At 64.5% G+C, this 24,341-nt stretch overlaps 1 protein-coding gene across 5 annotated transcripts; it reads left to right on the forward strand.

The window, feature by feature from the left end:
• The first annotated feature begins 1,036 nt into the window (after positions 1–1,036).
• On the forward strand, positions 1,037–24,207 carry RTEL1 (regulator of telomere elongation helicase 1). 5 transcript variants are annotated; one of them, XM_037060086.1, is made up of 33 exons: positions 1,037–2,151; positions 3,204–3,399; positions 3,685–3,778; positions 4,348–4,429; positions 4,620–4,680; positions 5,763–5,838; positions 6,237–6,321; positions 8,411–8,476; positions 8,906–9,056; positions 13,303–13,341; positions 13,418–13,496; positions 14,213–14,310; positions 14,515–14,570; positions 15,012–15,086; positions 15,168–15,249; positions 17,669–17,801; positions 17,905–18,018; positions 18,098–18,138; positions 18,242–18,327; positions 18,413–18,490; positions 18,885–18,962; positions 19,103–19,249; positions 19,317–19,432; positions 19,516–19,639; positions 19,730–19,874; positions 20,014–20,185; positions 20,634–20,733; positions 21,739–21,937; positions 22,060–22,200; positions 22,638–22,739; positions 22,886–23,119; positions 23,196–23,366; positions 23,465–24,207. In XM_037060086.1, the coding sequence occupies exons 1-33, from the start codon at positions 2,050–2,052 to the stop codon at positions 23,890–23,892; spliced, it is 3,951 nt and encodes a 1,316-aa protein (XP_036915981.1). In that variant the 5' UTR covers positions 1,037–2,049; the 3' UTR covers positions 23,893–24,207. The 5 variants fall into 5 exon arrangements, with proteins under 5 accessions (XP_036915981.1, XP_036915982.1, XP_036915983.1 ...); XM_037060087.1 differs by having other exon boundaries at positions 20,014–20,183; positions 20,638–20,733; XM_037060088.1 differs by having other exon boundaries at positions 23,787–23,877.
• Positions 24,208–24,341: the final 134 nt, after the last annotated feature.

Genomic DNA, 24,341 nt, shown 5'->3' on the forward strand with positions numbered 1-24,341 from the left:
ATAAATAAAGTTAAAAAAAAACCTCTAAAAACTTATCTCAGAGGTTGTCAGCACAAACCCACCAGAGTCTGCATGGATGGTGGTGAAGCCTGTGGCTGGTGGGCCTCCAGCAAGTGTGTGGCCAGGCGTTCCCATCGTCTCCATGCTCCCCACTCAGAGGCCAAGGTGAACAGAAGCTCTCTAGTCCCCTCATGGGAATAGGTGGTTGCCAGCTTGTCACCTGGGCTTCCCCAAGCAAGCTGTCATGCAACAGCATAGACGCATGCCCACAGGGGAACATCTGATGTGAAATGAGCCCACCAGCAGCTCTGGAACCAGCCCAGCCAGCTGCCCTGGACCATTACTGTGACATCGACTCCTTTCCTGGTGTCTTTAGAACGTGCTCGGGGCACCTAGACAAGGACCTCTGACCATGCAGAGCTGTTCAGACCTCTGGGACCCCCTGTAGACTGCCAGCTGGTGTGATGCACTGGGGATTCAGAGCGCCCTGCCCTGACCAGCAGGGGACATGGGCCTGAAAAGTGGCTGAATGTGGGGGACAGTTAAGAGAGGGGCTAGTGAGGCCCTCAGCAGCCGGCTCATGGCAAGGGGCAGCCATTTGTAAATTTTAAGGGGAACGATTGGCTTAGACTTGAGTCTTAAAAAGACCACCAGACCCTGGCCAGGTGGCTCAGATGCTTGGAGGGTCGTCTGGTGCAGCAACATTTTGTGGGTTCAATCCCTGGTCTAATCCTTGGTCTGACAGGCAACTGATGTTTCTCTCTTTCCCTTCGCCTCTAAGATCAATTTTAAAAGGTCCTCAGGTGAGGACTTAATAAACAAACAAACAAACAAAGCAAGCTCTGGCGCAGGCAACCAAGGTGGCTTGGCCCCGGACGGGTAGTGGAATGGAGACCATGGTGGGGATGACGGGCGGACCCCAAGTTCCTGCCCGAGAGCGAGGGAGTGCCCAGGTCTACGGACCCAGCGCACGGGTAGCGCGGAACCCCGGGCTGGAGAACAGTTTCCGCTGGGAGCACCGCCCCGCGGACCGGAACTGAGAGCAGAAGTGACGTTAAGTGACGACTGCGCGCCTCAGCCCGCGAAGTCTGAAGTGGCTGACGGCAGATGTGCAACCAGAGGCTGGTGGTGCCTCTGGCGGACTGGGGTGAATTCCTGGGACTCCGGTCGTAGAGGAACCTCCGCGGAGACAAGGGGGCCGAGAATCGCGGCGATCCTGGAACTGGTACTTTGACCCGCGCGGCGGCGTCCGAAACTACAGCTCCCGGCAGGCCCCGCGCCGCTCTCGGCCCCACGTCCAGGCGATTTGGCCGCGCTGCATTCTGGGGCCGGTGGTTTTTCTGCGCTCCTGGGCTCTGGGCTCTGGGCTCTGGGCACTTCCCTTTGAGGAATCGGTCCCTTAGGGGTCGTTCCGTGTTGCCGGGCTCTGCAGCCAGGGCGGGCACTCGGTGTTTAGGGGAATGGCTGGTGAATCCCGGCGTACAGGCGAAACTGAGACTTAAGAGACGCTGAGTGATTTGCAGGGGACCACACGCATTCCCCCCAGATTAGAGCAGGCACACGTGCCCGTTCGCTACAGCTGGTTGCTCACCTGGTAGACATGGGTCTCAGCCCCCATCCAGGGGATCAGAGGGTTGGGAGACCCAGGGGCAGGAGCTTCAGACCCGCCCAGGCTGGAATGGGACGCTGCTGGAATCTGGCCTCTCAAGTGTGGGAGGAAGCGACTTACTATTACAGGGGAGCCGGTGCACCTGTGCCCTTCTTCTGCTCCTCAGGTCTCTGTGACCCTGGCGGCCTCTCCCAGAGCCCAGTGGAGTTGGGGCGGGGGGCACAGAGGAACAGGCAGGGCTGATGGTAGCTTTTTCACCTCCCAGCTCCTTGGGATAGGCTGTTACAGGCCCACCGTGGGACCTTGTCCATGGGAAGGGGCTGCCTGAGGTGACTGCAGTGGCCTGGTGTCCTGAAAGGCTGACTGCAAACAATCTTGTCCCCGTCTCTGTGCTGCAGGAGTTCCCTGGGGAGCAGCATCCTGCCCAAGAACCGGCCGCCATGCCCAAGATCACCTTGAATGGTGTAACGGTGGATTTTCCTTTCCAGCCATACAAATGCCAGGAGGAGTACATGACCAAGGTCCTGGAGTGTCTGCAGAAGGTGAAGCTTGTGTCTGGGGGGCGGGGGGCTGGTGGTGTCAGGGAGGGCGGGGCTTCGGCACAGGCCCCTTACTGCACCTGCCTATTCACTGGGACCTGGTCCTACTGGGTGGAAGGCCCCCTTCTGCACGTGGGATTCGGTCATCAGTAGGGCTGAGGGTGTAAGAGAGACGATGAACAGTGACCAAGAAAAGGTAACTCCAGGTGGCGATGAGTGCTGGGACAAGATGTAAGGTAACCTTTGGGAGGAGGTGGTGTTTGAGCTGAAGCCAAGTGACAAGGAGCAGCAAGTCGTATGTGGGTGTGGAGGACGTATTTCCATATAGAGGCACAGCCGATGCCCAGCCCTCATGGTAGACGGTCTTTAAACCTCGGGGGAGTGCCAGGAGGTGGAAGGGGTACAGGCTCCTTTCTGTGGTGCTTCTTTTTTTTTTAAAGATTTTATTTATTTATCTTTAGAGGGGAAGGGAAGGAGAGAAGGAGAGAAATATCAATGTATGGTTGCCTCTCGTGAGTCCCCTGCTGGGAACTGTCCTGCAACCCAGGCATGTGCCCTGACTGGGAATCGAACCGCAATCATGGGGTTCGCAGGCCCGAGCTCTATCCACTGAGCCACACCAGCCAAGGCCTGCGGTGCTTCTTAGGCGCCCTCTCGTTCCCTGCTCAAGCCACCCCCACGCGCCTGGGGCTGAATGCAGCCAGGCTGCTCAGGGCACAGCCCCGCACTCCTGTTTGCCACACCTCTGGCTCAGGTTCTGCCCTATTGTGTGGCAGCCTGGACCCAGAACTGCAGAACAAGCTCCTATTTTGAGACTTGGCACCTAATTAGTCATCTTACTGTTTATGTTATGCTGGAAAATACTCTGCAAATTGATTGCTAATGAGGGCTAAGTTAGGCCGCAGCTTTGGTGCAAGATGGATGCCTTCTGTGGCGTTGCCCACCGTCGCTGAGGCTCTTGTTGTCTGGTGGACAGGCCCAGCCCAGTGTAGCCGCAGGCTTGTCTCTGGGGGTGCAGCGCGGTCCGCAGCGCCTCACCCATGCTCCCTGTTCAGAAGGTGAATGGTGTCCTGGAGAGCCCCACGGGGACTGGGAAGACGCTGTGCCTGCTCTGCAGCTCCCTGGCCTGGCGGGAGCACCTGCGTGACGCCATCTCGGCCCGCAAGATTGCTGAGAGGGCCCCAGGGGAGCTCTTCCCCGACCGCCCCTTGTCGTCCTGGGGGAATGCTGCCTCAGAGGGAGACGCTACAGGTCAGCCCTGTCCTGCCCTCCGCAGGGGTGCAGGCACACACGGAAGGGGGGTGGCGGACGGGCAGGCGCTGTCCTGGCCACAAACCTAGGCCGGGGGTCTGAGCCTCTCAGCCGAACTAGGGCACTGCAGGTGCCCTCGTCAAGTCCGGGTCCCAGGGCCAGGGGTCCGGTGCTTGGCCATCTGTGGGGTTGAGTTAGCCGAGTGCCCCTGGGCAGTGGCACATGAGGACACGGGGACACTTTCTCATGGAGCCACGACTGTCCTGCTTCCTTGTGCCTGGGCAGCTTGCTATGCGGACATCCCGAAGATCATTTATGCCTCCAGGACCCACTCGCAGCTCACACAGGTCATCAGCGAGCTTCGGAACACGTCTTACCGGTGGGTCAGGCGGTGTTCCCTGCCTCTAAGTTATGGGGGCATAGCCTCGGCCTGGTGGCCGATGAGCCTGTGCCTGGACCCCAGCCCAAGGGCCCACTGTGCCCCATGCATGGCCAGGCTACCTCCAGCGCCTGCTGCTTGGGGGCAGGCAGCTTTGAGTTTACGTGCTGACCTAGGCTCGCACCCCGAGCCTCTGCGGGCCCTGTGGTGTGCGAGACGGTGTGGGTCTGTGCAGTCACACATGTGAGCGGGAGGCGGGCTCTGCCCCGGACCTGTCGGCAGAGCTGCAGGGGTCCGGGCGCCCTGGCTGACCTCCCTGTGAGCCAGGGTGAAACGGGGCAGACTCTGGCAAGTCTCCTCCTGCCCAGTCCCTGCCTGGGCTCCCTGCTCGCCCAGGGCCAGGCCTGGGAGGAAGCCCCTCCCAGGTCTGGGGGTGTCCTGGCCATGGCCATTCTGCCTGGTGTCCCAGTGAGCCAAGTGCCCGGTGCTCCCTGCTTGTCCCCGCACAGCCCTTGCTGCAGGGTGGCACTGCCCTCTGGTGCTTGGTTCCCATGGCTGTCCCCCCGCAGGCCCAGGGTGAGCGTGCTGGGCTCCCGGGAGCAGCTGTGCATCCACCCTGAGGTGAAGAAGCAGGAGAGCAACCACCTGCAGGTGCGTCCCTCCGTGTCACTTGTCCTCTGGCCCGGCCAGGTGGTACTGCCAGCTCTCAGAGCCCCTGGGTGCATCCCTGGGTGGGAGATGGTGGGTGAAGGGCTGGCTGAGGGGCAGGGGCGGGGGCAGCGCCCACATCATCTGCCCTTTCTTGGCCACCACGTGAGTGGGACTACACCTCCCTACCCAGATCCACCTATGCCGCAAGAAGGTGGCAAGTCGCTCCTGTCACTTCTACAACAACGTGGAAGGTGAGGGGCTTGTGGGACCGCTGCTGCCACCAGGCATCAGCATGCAACAGCTGGGAGTAGGGTGGGTGTGGGTTTCTCGGCCCAATGGCTTTACCCCTTGGGCTGTGCCCCTGGGCACTCTCAGCTGGGTGAGGCAGGTGCCTGCCCTGTCCCCTAAGTGGGGCCTATGCTGGATGGCGCACAGGTGGGCCCACAAAGGGCATGGGGGGCCTTCTCGGAAAGGCCTACTGGCCAGGATGGCTCCCCATGTCAGGAGCACAGCTTTCACAGGGGTCCCCACCACCCCTGATAGGAGGGGCCTCCTCAGCCTGAACTGCCGACAGCCAGCAGGGTCCATGCTGAGTATCCACTCCCCTCTGGGGGTCTGCAGCTCAGTGCCTGTCGGGCTGGGGTGCCCCCGGGACCGGCCCTGGGGAAAAGACTGGGTACCAGGTGTCTGGTGGGCCTCCAGGTCGAGAGGCCACTCCAAGGGGTGGTCTGTGCACTTTCTTGTCTGTGCTTTGTGGCTTGGGGGCTCAAGGTCCCCTCTGTCCCCTGTCCCAGGGTTGGGACTGAGAGAGACCCTGACTCAGGGAGACGTGGGCCCTGTAGTACTCCCCAGTTCACCGAGGCCTGGGCTGCGGCTCCCCTCCCAGCATGAGGCAGCCTGCACCCTGCCCCTTAGAGTGTGGGTGGGGCATGTGCCAGATGATGGCGTGGGCTAAGGCCCCCTCGGGCACCTGCTGCTCAGCTGGGCTCCTGAGACTCGCTCTGTGCCTGCGTGGTTTGCTCTGGTGGCACCGAGGACTCTCAGAACAGCAGGGCAAGGCGTGTGGCCAGGGCCCAAGAGCCTAGGCGGCCTTGGTCGGTGTCCTGTCCGTGTCAGCCCTTCGGGTGCTGGTGGCACTGAAGGAGCCCTTCCTCCTCTGCTCGTGCCCCCCCGTCCCCCCACCATGCCCTCAGCCCTCCTGCCTCCGTCCAGCCTGGGCTCGGGCCCTGCAAGCCCTCAGGGTGGCTGCCCCCTCTGCCCACTTTATAGGAGCCATTCCGCCCTGGGGCCTGGGGATTTGGAGGGCATGGCTCACTCTTGCCTGTACCCCCAGAGAAGAGCCTGGAAGAGGACCTGGCCACCCCCATCCTGGACATCGAGGACCTAGTCAAGAGTGGGAACAAGCACAAGTAAGTGGCACCCTCAAGGCCGTGCCGGCGCGTCCTTCCAGGCGGGGCCTCCTGCCACTGCAGGTGTGCGGGTTTCTTCCCTGTTACTCACGAAACCGACCGTCGTTCAGTTTGAGAAACGTGAGCAGCTCTGAGAAACAGACAGTAAGAGGTGGAACTGGCCCCCGGACCCGTGCTCAGCCCACCCACCAGGCTCCCGTGGCCTGTTTTCAGGGCTCAGCTCTGCACCCACCGTGCGAGGCCCCGCCCCCGCCCCTCTCCCCTTGCCCATGCGGTGTCCTCCAGAGGACACAGCGCCCGTCCTGGCCACAGTGTGTGGCCAGGGCTGCTGCTGCGCATCCTGGACGCCTGCCTCGCCTCGGCCCGTGTGCGGCTCACGCCCTCTTGCTGCGCCCCAGGCTGTGCCCATACTACCTCGCCCGGAACCTGAAGCAGCAGGCCGACATCATCTTCATGCCGTACAACTATTTGCTGGATGCCAAGGTAAGAGCCCAACCGCACAGGAGGACTCCCGACCCGGGGCACCCCTGGGCTCGCGAGGGGGGGCGGAGCCTCTGCAGGTTTGGGTCCTGGGGTTCAAGACTCCCTCGGAGCAGCGGACATGGGGGGGACCAGAGTCCCTTGCTGGCCAGGGCTCACTGAGGCCAGCTTGGGGCGGGCAGCAGGGGCAGTGAGGGCACCACAGGGCAGCCTGGGCTGTCCCTGCCCTCATCCAGCAGCCCCACCGCAGCCCCAGAGCGTCATCACGCTCGGCCTTGGGGACGCTGGTCCCTCCTGTTTTAATGTGGGGGCATCACGCTCCCTGAGTCCAGTGGTTAGAGCCTCGTGTCTTGAAAGCACTGTGGATGTCCCCTGTCCAGTGCCCTCCGTGTCGATTGTGTCCTGGGGACCATGGTGACAGAGCCACCATGCTGGGCATGGGTTGGGGTCTGGGAGGCAGCAGGGAGCAAAGCTGGTGCCATGTGCAGGGCTGTAACCTGCAGCCAAATGGGCACAGGAGCAGGCAGTTCCTGAGGGCTGGGCGAGGGGCTGAGGTGGGGGCGCAGCGTGGAGCCAGTGGAAAGAGGGCAGGAGCCCCGTGAGGGCAGGAGGCGCCCCCTCCTGACTCCAGGACTCGCTGCCGAAACGAGGGCCTTGAGTCCAAGACAGACCCACGGGCATGGGCTGAGGGGCTGCCGTGGCGAAGGAGAGGCTCCATTGCGCGTCTCTTTCCCAGTGTGGTGCTGGCCTGGCTGGCGGTCAGCTTGGGAAACAGCAGACCTCAGCGGGATGTGGGTGTTTCATGGCCCAGCAGCTGAGCTGCTCAGAGTAAACCTGGGGGGTTGCTGCAGTCTGGGGGACCGAGGGTTCTTGGCTCAGACCCACAAGGCACCAGCCACAAAGGAAAAACCTGGTATGATACCGTGGTCACTGCCACCCCTTAAAGCCTGAGTCTTTGAAAGGGCCAGAAAGCTGCCCCAGCTGGTGTAGCTCAGTGGATTGAGCAGTGGATTTGCTTCACATGCCTGTGAAGCAAAGGGTCGCTGGTTCGATTCCCGGTCAGGGCGCATGCCTGGGTTGCGGGCTAGGTCCCCAGTAGGGGACACATGAGAGGCAACTACACATTGATGTTTCTCTCCCATTCTTTCTCCTTCCCTTCTCCTCTCTCTAAAAAAATAAATAAAAAGAAAAAAAAGGGCAGGGAAGCTAAGGTCTGCAAAGGTCGCAGGCGGGGACAAAGTGCCCCCAGCGCGCTCACTTCCAGAGGGCCTCGCCCACATGCACGCAGCTCCTGTGGTGCAGGCGCGGCCCACCGCACCGAGGAGACTGGGGTGGTGCCAGGGACCACAGGGGGAGGGCGCTGGCTGGCGTCTGCCAGGCTGTGGCGCGCCGAACGGCAGGCATCGTTGCTGCTGGTGTGTCAGGCCGCCCTGGAGACACCTGGAGAAACAACTGTGTCCCTGCCTTGCGCAGCGGGTTCCAAGCTTCCACGTCCACCACAGCCCAGGACAGCGCTGTCCATCCACAGCTCACGTGTCCAGAACAGCAAAGAGCATCAGCTCACATCAGCTCCATCAGCTGGGGCGTCAGCTCACGCAGGAGCTGTGGACTTGGTCCCCAGATGGCGGGGGCACCGTGCTTGCGTGTCTCCAGCGGGCACTTTATTTTAGGAGAAGGAAATGTACCGTTAGGTGGGAGAGAAGCGCGGTGCCAGACCACGCCGCATGTGGCTTCCCTCCTGCTCTGGCTCTGAACATCACCGGGTGTGCCAGGTGGCACGTGGGGCTCCATCCCCCTCCATCCTGCGGCTGCGCGGTGTGCCGTGCCGAGGGGTCACACGCCTACTCCCTCCTGCTGCCAGTCACTGGGATGGACCCCTGACGTCCAGCTCAGTGATGGCGGGCAGTGCCTGGCGCCCTGACCAGCTACCACCCCGCAGGAGTGTGAGAGGGCCTCTCCTGGTGTCCCCAGCAGTGTGGGACTTAGCTCGAGAAGGCTGTGCCTCCATCTCCCCCTCCCCTGCCTGACCTTGAGGCCCCGGGGCCTGTGGCTGCCCTGTGCATCTCCAGCCCTGCATCCTTTCCCCTCGCAGAGCCGCCGGGCACACAGCATCGACCTGAAGGGGACAGTTGTGATCTTCGACGAGGCTCACAACGTGGTGAGTGTCAGGGACCTTCCTGTGGCCTTGGCTGTCGGAACCAAGCGCACCTGGGTGAGGCGCCACACTCCTGGTCACCTGCACGCCCTGCCTTGCCTGTTCTCAAGGCCTCTGTTTCCAGGAATGGCAGCCTGGCCCAGGCCCTGGAGGATGGCTTGCTGTGGGGCCTGGGCTGGGAGGGTATGGCATTCTGAGTGACCACCACCTCAGTGCCCACTGGCTCCAGGTACTGGCGGCCAGTGGGCCAGATTGGACTCTGAGAGCAGCCAGAAACCTGGGCTTTAACGGGGATTTTCCAATAACGAAATACTGGCTGCTAGAGTCCAGTGGTTCTCAGACACTGGCCTGGGCACGAGGGGCAGGCTGGGCTGTCTGTGCCCCTCAGCTGGGTGCCCCCAGCCCTGTGACGTGGCGTGCTTGGGCTCCCAGGAGAAGATGTGCGAGGAGTCAGCATCCTTTGACCTGACCCCCCACGATGTGGCTTCTGGACTGGACGTCTTGGACCAGGTCTTAGAGGAGCAGACCCGGGCAGCGCAGCAGGACGAGCTCCGCTCAGACTTCAGCCTGGACCCTGGACCAGGTGAGCTCACAGGCTGGCTGCCCAGGGCCTCGCAGGCAGGGGTGGGTCCGACCGATGTTCTGGCCTTTTCTGGAAACTTGTCACCCTTGCTGGCCTGCCAAACTTGTCTTCCCCTCTGCTGAGCCGAAGTGGAAATGGGTTTGTTGACCTTGAGACAGTTTCAGTGACCTGGGAGTGTGACCCACACGTCACCTACTCACGGGTTTGTCCCCAGAGATTTCTGTGGGCAGCGGTTGTCACGGGGGCGAGTGTGGGCAGCTTTGGTGGGTGTGGCGGTCTGCCCACACGTTTTCCGTGGCCTTTGTGGGGGTCACTCGTAGCGGTGCCTCCAGTGGTCCCTGTAGGCTTTCTGCATTGTGCCCCATGCTGCACGGGCGCTCCGCCACTGTCCTTGGGGGTGAGGAGCGCAGGTAGTGTGGCGGCCTCCAGGTCCTTGTCCTTTCTTGGTCACAAAGGTGCACAGGCCCCACGGGCAGCGGGGTCAGGCGATCCCCCTCTGCCATCTCGCCCAGGGTGCCGCCTTGGGTCCCAGCCGGGTCCCTGGTCCGGGTCTCGAGACGTAGTGTTTGCCAGTGTTGGCTCAGGACCCTGTGCATTCTGGGACTGACTGAACTTGGCCTGTGCGAGTCCATCGGTGGGCGCTGCGTCGGCAACGCAAGCGGAAACCTTGTAGATGTATCCACTCACTCATTTGGATGGCAACCGTGGGGCAGTGGCAACACAGTGTCACCCCAGAGGCTTCAGCACAGAGGCTGAGCCCGTCCCCTGTGGGGCCAGAAGTCACCCGGTCCGGGGCGTGGGTTGCAGCCTCTCCCCCCGGCAGGCAGCACTCCAGTCCCTCCCTCACACTGTCTCCCCTGGTTGTCTGCGTCCGGACTTCCAGCTGCAGGGACACCCGTCCCTGGGGGGCTGCCCCAGCCCACTATGACCTTGTCGTAACCACGTCATGTCCGCAGAGACCCCTCTACGGAGAAGGTCCTGCTCCCGGGCTTCACTGACACGTCACGGGGTGGACTGCGTCCTCCACAGGGACAGACACAGGTCCCCCCGACGTGGTAGCAGAAGTCACGTTCGTCTGGAAAGACCTTGTGCGAGCGAGAAGGGCCACGGTGCTTCGCAGCCCCTTCAGTGTCGTGGGAACAGGAACATGGGCCTCACGCCTCCTGCCTGTGGTCTGACAAGGGCCACCCCGCTGCTGCGCCCCGTCCCTGCTGCGGCGGTCAGTACAGACACCGCCACATCACCCTGCAGTCTCAGAGGTCCCCAGAGGACCGTCTTTCTTCGGGGCTCCGGGGTGAACCCACCTGAGGCCTTTTCCAGCTCCGGCTGCCCCGTCCTACCCCCCACCCCCTCCAACCCAGCTGATCCCGCCACTCTCCCTGCTCTCGTGGTCACACCTGTACAGCCCCTGTTGCCATGGGAGGCGCACACTCCAGGTTCTGGGGACCGGGGCAAGCCCACGTCGGGCTCACCGTCAGCCCCCCGTGGGGGCCTCTGGAAACTACGCTGTGTGTTCGTTGAAGAACCAGAGAGAGAAAGTCGAATAGTGCGTTGATTGGTGGTCATGCACAGCAACACCACAGACAGGCTCGCCCCGACTGGACGGGGCCCGGGGCTGGGCCCGCAGCCTCCCCGCCTGTTTGCCTGGGGCCCGAACACCTGGGACAGGCACTCCAGGGGATGGTGGTGCTTCTCTGGGCTCAGCAGAGGCGCCGGGCTGGTGGTCACGGGCAGGTCTCCCACCTCGGTGCTTCTCTGGGGGACTTCACTCCAGAAGTCGCCGTTTCTCTGAGGGTCTCTGTCTTTAGGGCCCAGTACTTTTGTCGTCCTGTGCGGACTGTGGTGGGTTGGCATCCTCCGCGATGGGACGCGGTTTCTGGCCGAGTCAGCCGTTCGTTTGGGCCCTTTTCCTGTGCTCCCCATCGTTCTGCACCGAGCTCCACAGTGTGTCTCTCGGCGGCCCCTCCCACTTCACCATCTGGGTCAGGTCACACAGTGGGTTTCCTTTCACACTTCATTTCCATCTTTCACTCTCTGTGAAACGTGTCCGGGAAACCGTGTGTGAGATGCTCACAGAGCCCCAGTGCACTCAGGAGAAGGTCCGGCCCCTGCCTTTGGGGGCGCCGTTGACCCCGTCTCCCCTTCCGGCTCCCTGCTATCTCGAGTGTGTGCACACCCGTTTGTGCTTTGCATGTTTACTCCCGAGTGTGTCCCGCCTCCCGGCACAGACGTCCTGTTCTCTCGGCAGCTGCCAGGCTCCCGCCTGCGGCTCTTCCCGGCCCCCTGCTGCTTTCAGGGAATTCGGGTCATTTCCCGAACGTTGCAGTCACGGGCAGTGCTGCAGTGGGTGACCTCGCGCGCCTGTACCTGCGTCGAGTGTGAGGTGTTTACTCAAGGGACTTCCCAGAAGTGAGGCCGCCACAGCGGTGGGCGTGTCTGCTGGCAGGAGGCCAGTCCCGCCTCCGCCACGGGTTGAGAGGTTGGTGGCAGCACTGTGTGTGACGTCAGCCTCTCTTGTTCTGGCCACTTTCCTGAGTGAAAGGCGGACCTCTGTCTGGTTCTGTTGGGCGTCTTTTCCTTTGTGTGGGGACCTCGATGTTTTAGGCCAGAGCCGCCCTGGGGGTGGGCGTGGCGGTTCCCGGCTTGGACTGCTGTCCCTGAAGGCACAGCCCCGCCCCCCACAGCCTGCTGTCCTCTGCGATGCGCCTCCGACATTGCCTGTTGCCGGTGGCCGTGCCGTCTGGCACAGGGGCTCTGGCGAGGGTCAGTGGGTGTTCGGTAGCCTGTCCCTTCGTTGGGACTTTGATGTTTTTCTCGGAAACTTGCCAGCAGGAGGAGCACAGACGTCAGCTGTCCTTTTGTCACTTCCCTGTCGGGTTCCCACCAGTCACCCCGTGCCCCTGCTTGGCACAGCGTGCTCCTGGGAGGAGGCCTCGCAGCCCAGCCGCCCCGGGGCCGCTCACCGAGGTGGCCGTCCCCTGACCCCGACCACGGCCGGCACTTCCCTGGAAGTGGCCCTGGCAGCACAGTCACCCAGAGAAGTCACAGACAAACTGGACTTTGTCAAAACTAAAAACTCCGTGCTTCCGGGCAGAACATCGGCCCAGGGGCCCAGTGGAGTCCAAGGTGCGTCCAGAGCCCCTGCGAGCTCTGCAGGGCGAGGGCCAGCCCACCGAAAGGGGCCGAGGCTCCTGGCTGGGCGGCCTGCTGGTTAGAGCCCCCTTCCTTCGCCTACAGCCTGCGGGTTTGGCTCCCAGTCAGGCTTCCTGCCTGGGCTGTGGGTTCAATCCCCGGTTGGGATGCATAGGACGGCAGCCAAATCGATGTTTCCCCCACCCCCTTCCTCGCTCTCTGGAAGCGATGAAAAAATGTCCCTGGGCAAGGATGAAAACCTGAGAACCAAGAACAGGCCGAAGGCACGACTGGCACTTTTTCAAAAAAGCTGTGCTGATGCACACATCTTGTCAGCAGGGAGGTGGACAGGACCTGGGGTGGGGGGTGGCCATGCGTAGGACAGAGGACTGGACAGGCACTGTGAGTGCTGGGGCAGCCAGGCCGCTCCCACGTCACTAGTGGGGTGTTGGTGGGGACAGGAGATGGTGTAGCCGCTGCCCACCAGAGGCTGAGGGCGGGGCTCTTGGCCCTGGTTCTGGCTGTTGTCACTCAGGCCTGGCCATGCCATCGTCAGACTCGCGGGCAGACAGGAGCGAGTGCTGGGTGCTCTGGCCTGAGGGGGGCCGTATGGGCGGGGTGTGCCCACCTCACTGCTCCATGTGCCCATGGGGGTCAGGCTCATACCCCGCTTGCTCTGTGCTGACGCCCTTCTTACAAGAGGCGGGACAAGCACTTCGTTTTCTCCCCTTGTCTTCCCAGCCTCCCGATGTGAATGTGCTCTCGGCTTGCTGTGGGTCCCCTGTCAGCAGGGCAGTAGTTTTCCCTGTCGCTGTGGGCACTGTGCGTCTCTCAGAGAAGGTGCCCCATCTCTGCTGCCACTTGGGCACCGTGTCCCTTTGGCCCCACAGCCGTCTGTGGGGACAGGAGCCACCCTCTGTTTTTCCTGCCCCAGCCTGGACTCACCACCCCCGCCCCAAGCCCTGGGTGCCCGCAGTGGGAGGCAGCGTCCCCAGGCCCCTGCAGGGGGCGTTCAAGGCTCGGGCTGCACAGACAGAGCCCTTCTCTCTGCGTGGAGCCGTGTGCGGCCAGCGTGGTGGGATGGTGCAGATGAGCACGCTGCTCTCCCCGCCAGGGCTGACCGTGCAGCTGGAGGACCTCGCGAAGCTGAAGAGTGAGTGCCACCCGCCCCCATCCCGTCCGCCCACCCGCTGCAGCTGGGGGCCGCCCTGAGCACCCGTGTCCCGCAGTGATCCTGCTTCACCTTGAGGGGGCCATCGATGCCATCCAGCTGCCTGGAGATGACAGAGGCGTCACCAAGCCGGGGAGGTGAGGGAATCGCCTGGAGCTGGAGACACGTGTGGGGTTCTGTTCTGGCGGCACCCCGCCCACCCCAGCCACCCAGTGGGTGCTGCAGGCTGCCTGCCCCTCAAGGTCTCTCAGCCCCCAAGGGGCTGTCGGCTCAGCCTGGTCCCCTGCTCTGCGTCCCCTCCTCTGGTGCTCAGCACCCGCCCAGGCACACCTTCCGTTGGGGCGAAAGGTGCAGTCACACCAGCCACATGTTTAGGCCGCCAGAGGGCCCAGGACATTCTGAACAGTCCACAGGCTCCCAGTCTTCTGAGCAGCTGGGCAGTGGGGCTCCTTTCCCGTAGGCAGTTTACCCAATCATCGCCTGGGGTGACTGTGACTCTCCTCACTGCTGCGTGGGGGCCCAGACCCAGGGTGTCGAGGGTCAGGGTGCCTGTCTGCTCTGCTCGAAGGCCCCCAGGTGCCTCCCAGTTGAAGCAGGCTGCTCTGCCTACGCCTCACCATGGCCCCCAGCTGCGGCACCCCCCCTCCAGTCTCTCTCCAGAGCTGCTCTTTGGGGGCTGGCCCAGAGCCACCACTGCTGGGGTCCCTGGCCTGGGGCCGGACCCTGGGGCTGGGGCTGCTGTCCTCCCAGGGCTCCTGGGGACAAAGGCCTGCCACCTGCAGGCGGCCTATGGGCAGGAGTTCAGAGCATGGGCTGTCAGGCCCCCAGAGCCCAGCCGGGTCCCCTCCCGCAGCTTCATCTTCGAGCTGTTCGCCGAGGCGCAGATCACCTTCCAGACCAAGGGCTGCATCTTGGACTCCTTGGACCAGGTCATCCAGCACCTGGCCGGACGTGAGTCCCCGTGCAGCCTGCCCTCGCCTTGCACCTGCAGAGCTCCCTGGGGGCTGTGACCTGCCACCCTGCTCGGACACTCGGGCATCCCCTGTTGGTGCTATGGGAGGCGGAGCTCGGCCTCTGTCCCAGTGGCTCGTGGCCCCCGAGGCCCAAACCCTGGTGCGTGCACCGTGGGGTGGTCAGTGTCCGCTGCCTCAACAGGTGCAGGGCTGTTCACCAACACGGCGGGCCTGCAGAAGCTGGCGGACATCATCCAGGTAGGGCGGGCTCGCTGCAGGGAGTAGGGGCTTCCTTCTGCTCCCCCGCTGGGCCCGCTGATGACACTGGTGGCCCCGGGGCCCTGGGGTCACAAAGGCCACTGGCAGGGCCCGACCGCAGGCCTGTGGGCCTCAAGCAGGATGGGCGCCCCAAGCCCCTTGGACACACAAACTGGGTCAGTGCTGTCCTGGGTGCCAGGGGTCATGTGGGGCGGGGGAAGGGAGAGGTGGGACCCAGGGGGAGGGGGCCACGGGCACGTCACCACTGGACAGGGAAGCTGGTGGGACCTGAAGCTCCTATGCATGACGTCCCTGAGCCCGGGGTGCTGCTGGCTCAGTGGTGGGGGTGGCGCCCTTGACGCCCGAATGTCCGTCCTGCGTGTGGGGGCCGCTCGGGGAGCTCCGCCTCCGCTGTGTCCTCCTGACATCCCTGCTTTCCAGGTCGTGTTTAGCTCGGACCCGGCAGAGGGGGACCCCAGTTCCACGGGGGTGCCTGGGGCCTCTCAGTCCTACAAGGTAGGGGCCGCCTCTGGGGGCTCTGTGGGTCGCAGTTTCTGGTGTGCAGGGTGTCAGGACGCCTGCCCTTGGCCCCTCCAGGTGCACATCCACCCCGACACTAGTCACCGGAGGACAGCCCAGCGGTCAGACGCCTGGGGTGCCACAGCCTCCAGGAAGCAAGGTACAGCCCCACAGGGCTGGACACGCTCCCCTGCCTGGCCAGTGAGGAGCCCAGCCCAGCGGGCCTGCGTCTGGCTGTCTCCCAGGGCCCTGCCTTGCCTTCTCAGAGACATGTGTGAGCTGAGAAGGCATCAGGAGAGGCCCATCAGCCAGTCCCAGAGGCACTGGGTGTGTGCCCACCAAGCGAGGGTGCAGCAGGCCCCCACACCACCGGGGATGGTTTTGAAAAGGGGTGTCACGCTGTCCTACCAGGTGGGCCACTGTGGCAAGGCTCTGGCTGGGGGCCACATCCAAGGATCTGCTGGCTGATGTGCCTCAGGCCCCCTTCGTGCCGGCCCTGCCCACCAACGCCTGTTGTGGCTCAGGCCCCATTCACTCAGTAGCAGCTTCTCCTGGGCCCAGTCCCTGGGGCCACTGTGGACACTTAGAGCAGGGTCTCTGCCAGGTGCTCTGTGAGTCTTGCTGTGGGGGCCTGGACCAGCCCCACACACATTCTTCTAGAGTCTGGGCCTGGCTAGTGTCCTGCTGTGGCCCCTGGGTGGGGTCTGTAGCCCAGTAGGTCCTGGTGACAGTCCTGTGGTCGAGGCCACGTTCCATCCCGGTCACCCTCAGCACGTTGGTGCCCCTTCCCTGCCTCCGTGTCCCTGCTGGCCATCTCTCGGCCTCGCAGGTCCTGGGGTGCTGCCTGCTGGCGTGGGGCCGAGCAGGTGGAGGAGTTCGGGAGAGTGGGCAGTGCTGCGCAGGGGCGAGTTCGCTCCTTACACAGCATCCCCAGTCCCAGGAGGCCATCTGCGCTGCCCTCCCTGTAGGGCTGGGCCTCTGTGCTGGGGTCCCATGGGTGCCGAGGTCCCACAGGTGCCAGGATCCCACGGGCGCCAGGGCCAGGGGCTGCCACCCGCATATCCAGTGCTGGGAGGAGGCATGTGTGCTCTTGGCATTGGCCGTGCCCTGGGTGGATGAGTGCAGGAAACCAGGTTGCCCCGAGTCCCCCTGTCAGGCTGGGTGGGTGGGGTGGACTGGCTGCCCAGAGGAGCGCTCACCGAGGCCAGGCCTCTAGGCCTCATGCTCCTCCTGGCCCCCGTCTCTGCTGGGGCTGCTTTCGCTGTGAGAAGTGGCTGAACCATAGAGCACAGGCAGCCACGCTGAACTCCTCACCCCCAGTCACAGAGCGGTTGCATTGGTGGAGCCCTATAGTTACGTCCAGCCCCTCGACGGCCATCTCGAGGTGGGTTCGGCCCCGGTGGAAGCACGTCCAACTTCCCAGCTGTAGGGTTTGTATTTGACCCCAGCAGACACAATTGCCGGGAAGCGAAGTCTCACCAGGTTGTCCCAGCAAGCGGCTGTCCTACAGCTTATTGTCCACAGTAGGGTCAGAGGAGGAGGCTGAGGGTCCATAGGACGTTCGTGGGGCGCCAGTCAGTGGGCAAGAGGAGGCACGGCGGAGGCCGGGGGGCAGCAGTGCAGGTGGAATGTGGGGCTGGTGTCAGTGTTCTGGCCGCTTGCCCCTGTTGGGCCGGGTTGTGCCCCGAGGGGACAGATTGCTGACATTCCAGAGGCGTGTTGTCACGCAGAACACGCCAGCCAGGCCCAGCTGACGTGAAGGCCGACCTTTGTCAAGGAAGATGCAGGCCCAGGATGTGCCGCCACCCACGGCCTGCTCTGGGCTGAAGTTGTAGTCAGACTGCCCTGCACATCTTTCCATCTTGGAGGGTGGGGGCCGGGCCACCCTGCAGGCCTCCCCTGAGCCTGTCGGGTGTGGGGTGTGGCCCCTCCCATCCTACTCGGGGCTGTCCCAGGACCCTGCTCCCGCTGCCCAGTCCTCTGTGTCACAGGGCAGGGCCCATCCTGAAAGTGGAATGGGCTTCTCCGGCCCCAGAAAGTGAGTTGTCCTTTTCTGGAAATGTCCCTGCTGACCTATGACCTAGTCAACTTCAGAGTTGTGTCTGCAGTCACTTGATTCTGCTTCCATCTCTGGGGCAGATCGAGCCCTAGGCAGTGCAGAGGCGGCTCCGATCTTCCCAGGGGGCCCATTGCTGAGGTCCCCCTGCAAGGGGACCTGGTGAATGGGGACGTCACTGCTCTCCTGGGGCAGGCTTCCTGCCTCCCAGAGCCTGGCCTCCCTCTGTGCGATCCTGGCCTCGAGGTTTCCCAGGGGCTTGGGCTGCCCTGGGAGCCTGAGGTGGACCTGGCTGGCCTCCCTGGAGGTGACCCCTGTGTCTGCCCCGAGGGTTTCCCTCGGTCTGCTTCCTGCCTCCCAGGTCCCAGGGAGGGCCCGGTCACACTATCCACTCAGGGCAGGCTCCCTCCATCAGAACTGCATGTGGGGCTGGGCCGCTTGGAGGCCCGTGGAAGAGAGACTCTTGGGTGGCAGTCCGGGGTCCCCGTGGGCAGCTGCACCCAGCCTCACACTCGCCCCCCAGGGAAGGTGCTCAGTTACTGGTGCTTCAGCCCCGGCCTCAGCATGCGCGAGCTGGTCCGCCAGGGCATCCGCACCCTCATCCTGACCAGTGGCACGCTGGCCCCCGTGTCCTCCTTCGCCCTGGAGATGCAAATGTAAGGCTGCCCAGGGTTGGGGGTCTCGGGCCAGTCTACCTTTGGCAGAGGGCTGCTTGTATGGAGAGTGCAGAAGCTCACGGGGGACACCCGCTGCTTCCAGCCCTTTCCCCATCTGCTTGGAGAACCCACACGTTATCGACAAGCACCAGATCTGGGTGGGGATTGTCCCCAAAGGCCCCGATGGAGCCCAGCTGACCTCCGCCTTTGACAAGCGGTAGGGGGCCTGGCGGGGGCAGGCGGGGGTGGGGGCAGCGTGTGAGACCCCGTGGCAGCAGCCTTCTGGCTTCGTGCAGGTTCTCTGAGGAGTGCTTGTCCTCCCTGGGGAAGGCGCTAGGTGAGTTCCGGGGGGCCATGGCCCAGCATCCTACCCTGGGTCCCGTCCGTGGTGTCGGGAGGTCAGGGCCTCCGGAAGTTGACCTTGGCTACTGTGCTTCCAGTGAACTTCGCCCGCGTGGTCCCCCATGGGCTGCTGGTCTTCTTCCCCTCCTACCCTGTCTTGGAGAAGAGCCTGGAGTTCTGGCGGGTGCGTCGCCCCGACACGTCCTGGGGGTGTCAGGGGAGCCCCCCCTGACAGGGGAGCCTGACCATCCCGCCCCCTCCCCCCGCAGGCCCGTGACTTTGCGAAGAGGCTGGAGGCCCTGAAGCCCCTGTTTGTGGAGCCCAGGAGCAAAGGCAGCTTCTCGGAGGTCTGAGCCCTGCCAGGGGTCTGCTGCCCTGGGCCGCTCACTGTCCCTGCCAGGAGCTCTGGCCAGCTCCAGGATGTGCGGCCAAGGTCCTGCTTGGCCTTGGCCTGTTGCCTTTGGAAAGTTTGGGTGGGGGTGGTGGCAGCAGACGTGCAGGAAGCCAGGCTCCCCTGCCCCCTGCCCTGGGGCCCTAGCGTTTCCTGGGAAATGCCGAGCAGGCCCCAGGTGCTGGATACCAGTCAACCTGGGGACCGGGGCCTCAAAGAAGCTTCTAGAATGTCACCCCAGCCTCCTGGCTGGGACAGTCCTTTACCTCAAAGGATGAGCGAGGCACAGGGTCTTGCTTGTGGAGGTGGGCAGGCCTGGGCAGCTCAGGGGGACCCGCCTCTCCCCGCAGGTGATGGGTGCCTACTATGCCAGCGTCGCCGCCCCGGGGTCCCGCGGGGCCGCCTTTCTGGCCGTGTGTCGGGGGAAGGTGAGGCCCGGGGGGGTCTGGGTCCTGCACTCACTGCCTATCTCCCCATCCGTGGGAGCTGATACCCTGGACCTGGGGGTGGCACTGTGTGCGGGGCAGGCTGGTGTGGGGGTGGCTCTCGAAGACGGCACTGTCCCCAGGCCAGTGAGGGGCTGGACTTCGCCAACGTGAATGGCCGAGGTGTGGTCGTCACGGGTCTCCCTTACCCGCCACGCAAGGACCCCCGGGTCATCCTCAAGATGCAGTTTCTAGATGAGATGAAGGGCCGCAGTGGGGCCACAGGCCAGGTGAGGGGCCACCTGGTGGGCGGGCTTGGGGGGCCTGGAGACACCTTGTGACTGTCCTCTCCCACAGTTCCTCTCCGGGCAAGACTGGTACCGGCAGCAGGCGTCCCGGGCTGTGAACCAGGCCATCGGGCGCGTCATCCGGCATCGCCACGACTATGGGGTCGTCTTTCTCTGTGACCACAGGTGCAGCCCCTCTCCCCCTCAGGGTCTCTGCTTGGGCACTGGGCTGGGGCCGGGGCTCTGGGCTGACCGCCTCTCCCTGCCAGGTTCACTGGTGCGGAATCCAGAGCCCAGCTGCCATCCTGGGTGCGCCCACACGTCACGGTGTACGACCACTTCGGCCACGTCATCCGAGATGTGGCCCAGTTTTTCCGGGTTGCTCAGAAAACAGTGAGTCCCAACTGTCCGGCTGGCCGTGTCCTCGGCTTCCCCCCGAGGGGAGGAGCTGGGCCAGCCCCCCAACCGTGTGTGACTATCTAGATGCCAGTGCTGGCCCCCCTTGCTGCCCGGAGCCTGGGTGAGGGCGAAGGTGCTACCCCGGGGGCCGTGTCTCTCAGGCCACTCCCCCCCAAGAAAGCCAAGAGTCTGGATGTGCACGTGCCCAGCCTGAGGCGGAGACCCGCAGGTGTGTGTGGCGGGAGGCAGCGCTGGGCAGGGGCTGTTCTTAGGAGGCAGGTGGCAGGCTGGCCTGACTGCGGCCAGGGACTGATTGGCTTGCCCCCTGCAACCCGCCTTGGCGGGTCCCACATCTGGGCTCCCCACAGGACTGCTGGACGCCAGGGACTCGGAGGACTCAGAGGGCGGCCTGTGTGTGGAGTACGGGCAGGAGCCGGCTCATGGCCAGCGAAGGCCTGTGGGGCTGCTGGCCGCCCTTGAGCAGAGCGAGCAGCTGGCCGGAGAGCCTGGGGGCCAGGCCGCGCCTGCAGGGGAGGAGGTATGGGTGCAGGGCCCTGGGGGAGGACACAGCCACCGGGCCCTGCGGTCTATTCCCTGATGCCGCCATTGGACGGCGGTGGGGGTCGCAGCACACCCCTCATTCCCTGTGGGTGCTCCCCGACACCCCACTATGGGTTCTCACCAGGGTCCACTCAGGGCTCAGCTCCTGCTGCGCCCTCTCTGGGAGCCTGGCTGTGGCCCCACCAGCGCCTGTCCTGTGGCTTGTGCCCACACACCCTTCGCTGGGGCCGGACCTGGAGACCCTGAGTCCTGTGGGTGCCCCCCCAAAGCCCAGTCAGTGACTGCAGGACCTCAAGCCCCACCTCAGCTCAGCCCCTAGCCAGCCCTGAGGGCGGTCATGGTGGGGCTTGGGGAAGGGGCCCAGCACTGTGGCACTCAGGGCTTTGGGGTCCCTGAGGGTGGGGTGAGGATCACAGCTGTGTCACCCTCAGGCACCGTGCCGCTCCAGCTTACCCCTGCCTGGGGGGAAGAGGTCTGCCGGGGAACAGACAGGAGGGAGGCGGAAGATCAGGCTGGTCAGCTGCCAGGTAGGTGGGCCACCCACAAATGCACCTGGGGTGGCTCCCGCTTGGAGGCCCAACCTGCATCACCTGCCTCTGCCATCCGTGGGGCAGGGGTGTCCTGTGGGCACAGGAGCTGAAGGGTCGGCGTGGGGGTGTGACCCCCACCTTCATCCTGGCTGCACCATTGGCAGCGAGTCCCGGATGAGGTTTCTTTGTCCCCACAGGTCCCAGACTGGTCTTCCCACCCGCATGTCTCTGTGTTTGTGGGCGCCGGGCCTGTCTCCCTTTAGCCTCTAACTGTGGGAGCTGGGAACCCCTGTAAAACAGGGCACCAGCCTGCACATCTGCTCTGGGGGCTGCCTCTACCCCCTGAGGTCCACAGACCTGTGGTCCGATCCAGGCCCTGCAGACCCTGGGGCTCTTGCCATAGAAGGCCCCACCCACCCCCCAACAGCAGGGGCCAGGATCCCGGCCCAGAGGCTGCCTCCCGCTGTCCTGGCAGGGCTGGCTGTGGCACACGGTGGGTGCCAACATGCCCGCATGTGGGGAGGGTCCGTGTTAAAGCAGCTGAGTGACAGGCTGGGCCAGGAAGCCTCTGGAAAGCCCCGCGTGCTTCCTTTGTTTTCTTTCTGGGAAGAGCCAGGCAGTGCTGAGAGGGGGGAGGAGGGCGGGCGGGTCTGTGGGGCCCCCACCCTTCCTGCTCTGGGGCCCGTGTCAGGCCTGGGGTGCGCATCGGCACAGAGCATGGGGTCCTTCCCGTCTCTGGGTTTGGGAGGTGCCCCTGCCATGTGCTGCTGCCCTCTGTGTTGGTCAGGAGTGTCCTCCAAGGTCAGAGTGTTGGCCATGGGCTGGGGGAGCCGCTGGCGGGGCCGAGCAGCCCCAGGGTCACATCTACTCACATGTTCCCCAGGGTCACTGCCTCCCTGCAGGCCTGGCCTGGCCGCTTTCAGTGGGACCCCTGACTGCCTGCTGGCCACGCCCAGGGGCGCGCAGAGGGTCACTGCTGATGGGACTCCCGGCTCCTGGCAGGGTGGGCCAGCAGCCGGTGCCCAGGCGGACAGGGCCAAGCTCTACGTGGCAGCTGTGAAGCAGGCACTGAGCCAGGCCAGTTTCGACCGCTTCACCCGGGCCCTGCAGGAGTACAAGGGCTCAGACGACCTGCAGTCCCTGGTGGGCCGCCTCGGCCCCCTCTTTGCCGAAGACCCGAAGAACCACAGCCTGCTCCAAGGTGCCTTCGGGTGGGCTGCAGGGCCGTCCCTGCCCCCTGGGGAAGGTACATGGGGGGGTGGCTTGCAGCCTGACTCAGTGGCCGTGTCCTGGGACCCATGTGCCAACACCCCCTCCCGACAGGCTTCTGCCAGTTCGTGCGGCCACACCACAAGCTGGAGTTCGAGGGGCTCTGCCTCCAGCTGACGGGCCGAGGCTGTGGCCCCCTGCCTGTGCAGAGCCTTCCTTGTGGGCGGGGGGCACAGCCAGCCCTGGACTGTGGTGGTGAGCAGGGCTTTCCCCAGCAGGACTCTTAACCTCAGACCCAGAGGGCAGCTCCTGGGGTCTTGGCGTGGGGCCCAACCTCCGGTTTCCCATGGGGGGCACCATATGGGGGAAGGTAAGGGCCCCCAGGGCACGCACAGCATGGGGGGCCTGGAACTCTGCTGTCCCTCCCCCGACAGGGTGCTCTGCACCCCAGAGCTGGGGAGCCTGTCCCTTAGTAAACAGCCCACCCTGGGCAGGGGCTTCCCCCAGGACAGATGTCACAGGGGCCTGGCTTTGGAAGACATCCCACTGCTCCAAGGAGGGGACTTTCCAGCCCAAGAAATGCGCGCACCCCCCCCCCCCCCCGGCCTCCTGAGCACAGCCCCATTCCTCCCCAGGGAGTGCCTGGAGACCCTGGGACTGGCCAGGCAACTCTGGTGTCTGTCTTCCCTCAGGCCGGAGGGAGCCTGTCCCCAGGATAACCCTGTCCCAGGGTGCGGCCAGGCAGCTGGACCCCGGAGAGCAGCTCAACCAGGCCTCCGGGCCACCACCTGAAGGTACCTGGTCCCTGGGGAGGCTTCTGACCAGAACCGGAGGCAGCGCTGGGGCCCCAGAGGGGCGGGCTCTGCTGGGGGCCTGCCGGGGGTGGTGCAAAGGTGCTCTGGGACCCCACCGGGGTCCGTCCATGTCCCCGCCCCACCAGGAGAGGCCAGCAGCCGTCCACACGAGGGCTGTGGGGCCCCTAGCCCCAAGAAGCGGAGTCAGCCTGCCGCCCGTGCCTACCTGGCCGACGCCCGCAGGGCCCTGGGGGCTGCAGGCTGCAGCCAGCTCCTGGCGGCACTGACCGCCTATAAGCGGGACGACGACTATGAGAAGGTGGTGGCTGTGGTGGCAGCACTGACCACCTCCCGGCCTGAGGACCTGCCCCTGCTGCAGAGCAAGTTCCTGGGGAGGCTCGGGGGGCGGGAGGGCGGGGGGGGCGGGGGGCAGGGCCTGAGCGACTCCTCTCCCAGGGTTCGGCATGTTCGTGCGCCCACACCACAAGCTGCGCTTCCGGCAGACGTGCACAGACCTGGCTGGCTGGCCCACCCCCAACACCCCCAACACGGGCACCCAGCCACCAGGACCCCAGGACGGGGGCTCCCAGGTGCCCTCCAACCGCATCCTTGGGGCCACTGAGCCAGGTAGGGCACCCCACCCTGTCACCTGGGAGCCTCAGCCCCGCAGGTGAGTGCAGCAGGGTGGTGCCAGGTGCCCCTCGGACTCACGCCTCTGTGTCCAGGAGCCTCCAAGCCAGAGAGATCACAGAGCAAGAGCTCCTCTCCCGGTCAGCGGCTGGCTGGGGGCGCAGAGGGTCCCAGCCAGCCCCCCAGTGGCCCCCACAGACAGATACAGCCTGCGTATGGTAGGTCTCAGGAGGGGCTGCAGGGCACAGGCCTAGGGGCCCCTGGTGGTAAGGCAGGGGACACTCCCCTTCCCATGTCCCTCCTGCCCTGGCAGGTAGAGGCCAAGCCTCAGGAACCTGGCTCCTGGGCAGCACCTGCTGTGGGACCAGGTGGTCAGGGGGACCCAGCATGTGTGTCCAGTGCCCTCTGTGTCCACAGGCCCCTGAGAGGACATGCTGTGCGGGACCGGGTACCCCACTGGCAGGAGCAGAGCGCCGTGTGGGTCTTCTGGAAACTCTGGGCTGGGCGGGGCTTCACCAGCTGAGGCCACCTCCTCCCTGGACATAGAATGGACACTTGCCTGGTGGCAGGCATGGGCTGGGCCGAGCAGCAACAACCCCCTGGTTAAGAGCCTGCCCACCAGGGAGGCTGGTCCAGCGAGCACAGGGCGCCCCTGAGCCAGTATCCAGGGTTGGACCGCCTGGGAGAAGCCTCAAAGCTCCTGTGCAGGGGTCATGGGAAGGTGCTTCCCCAGAAGTTTCCCTGGCTGCTGGCTTGTGGGTGGGGCTTCAGGGCCCTGCAGCAGGAAGGGGGTCCCCTGCTCCCACCCAGGGACCTGCTCATGCAGGGGACAGGCTCTCCAATAAAGCACTGACACCCCTGGACGCTGTCTGCGTGGCCTGGACTCGGGGGGTGGGGTGGGCTGGAGGTGCCAGGAAGGAAGGAGGGGGCACCTGTGCAGGTCACCCCACCCCCTCCCTCAAGGGCTGTGGA

The sequence above is a fragment of the Sturnira hondurensis genome, unplaced genomic scaffold (genome assembly GCF_014824575.4).
Source record: "Sturnira hondurensis isolate 20B ecotype Veracruz unplaced genomic scaffold, ASM1482457v3 Scaffold0011378, whole genome shotgun sequence".
Lineage (NCBI taxonomy): Eukaryota > Metazoa > Chordata > Mammalia > Chiroptera > Phyllostomidae > Sturnira > Sturnira hondurensis.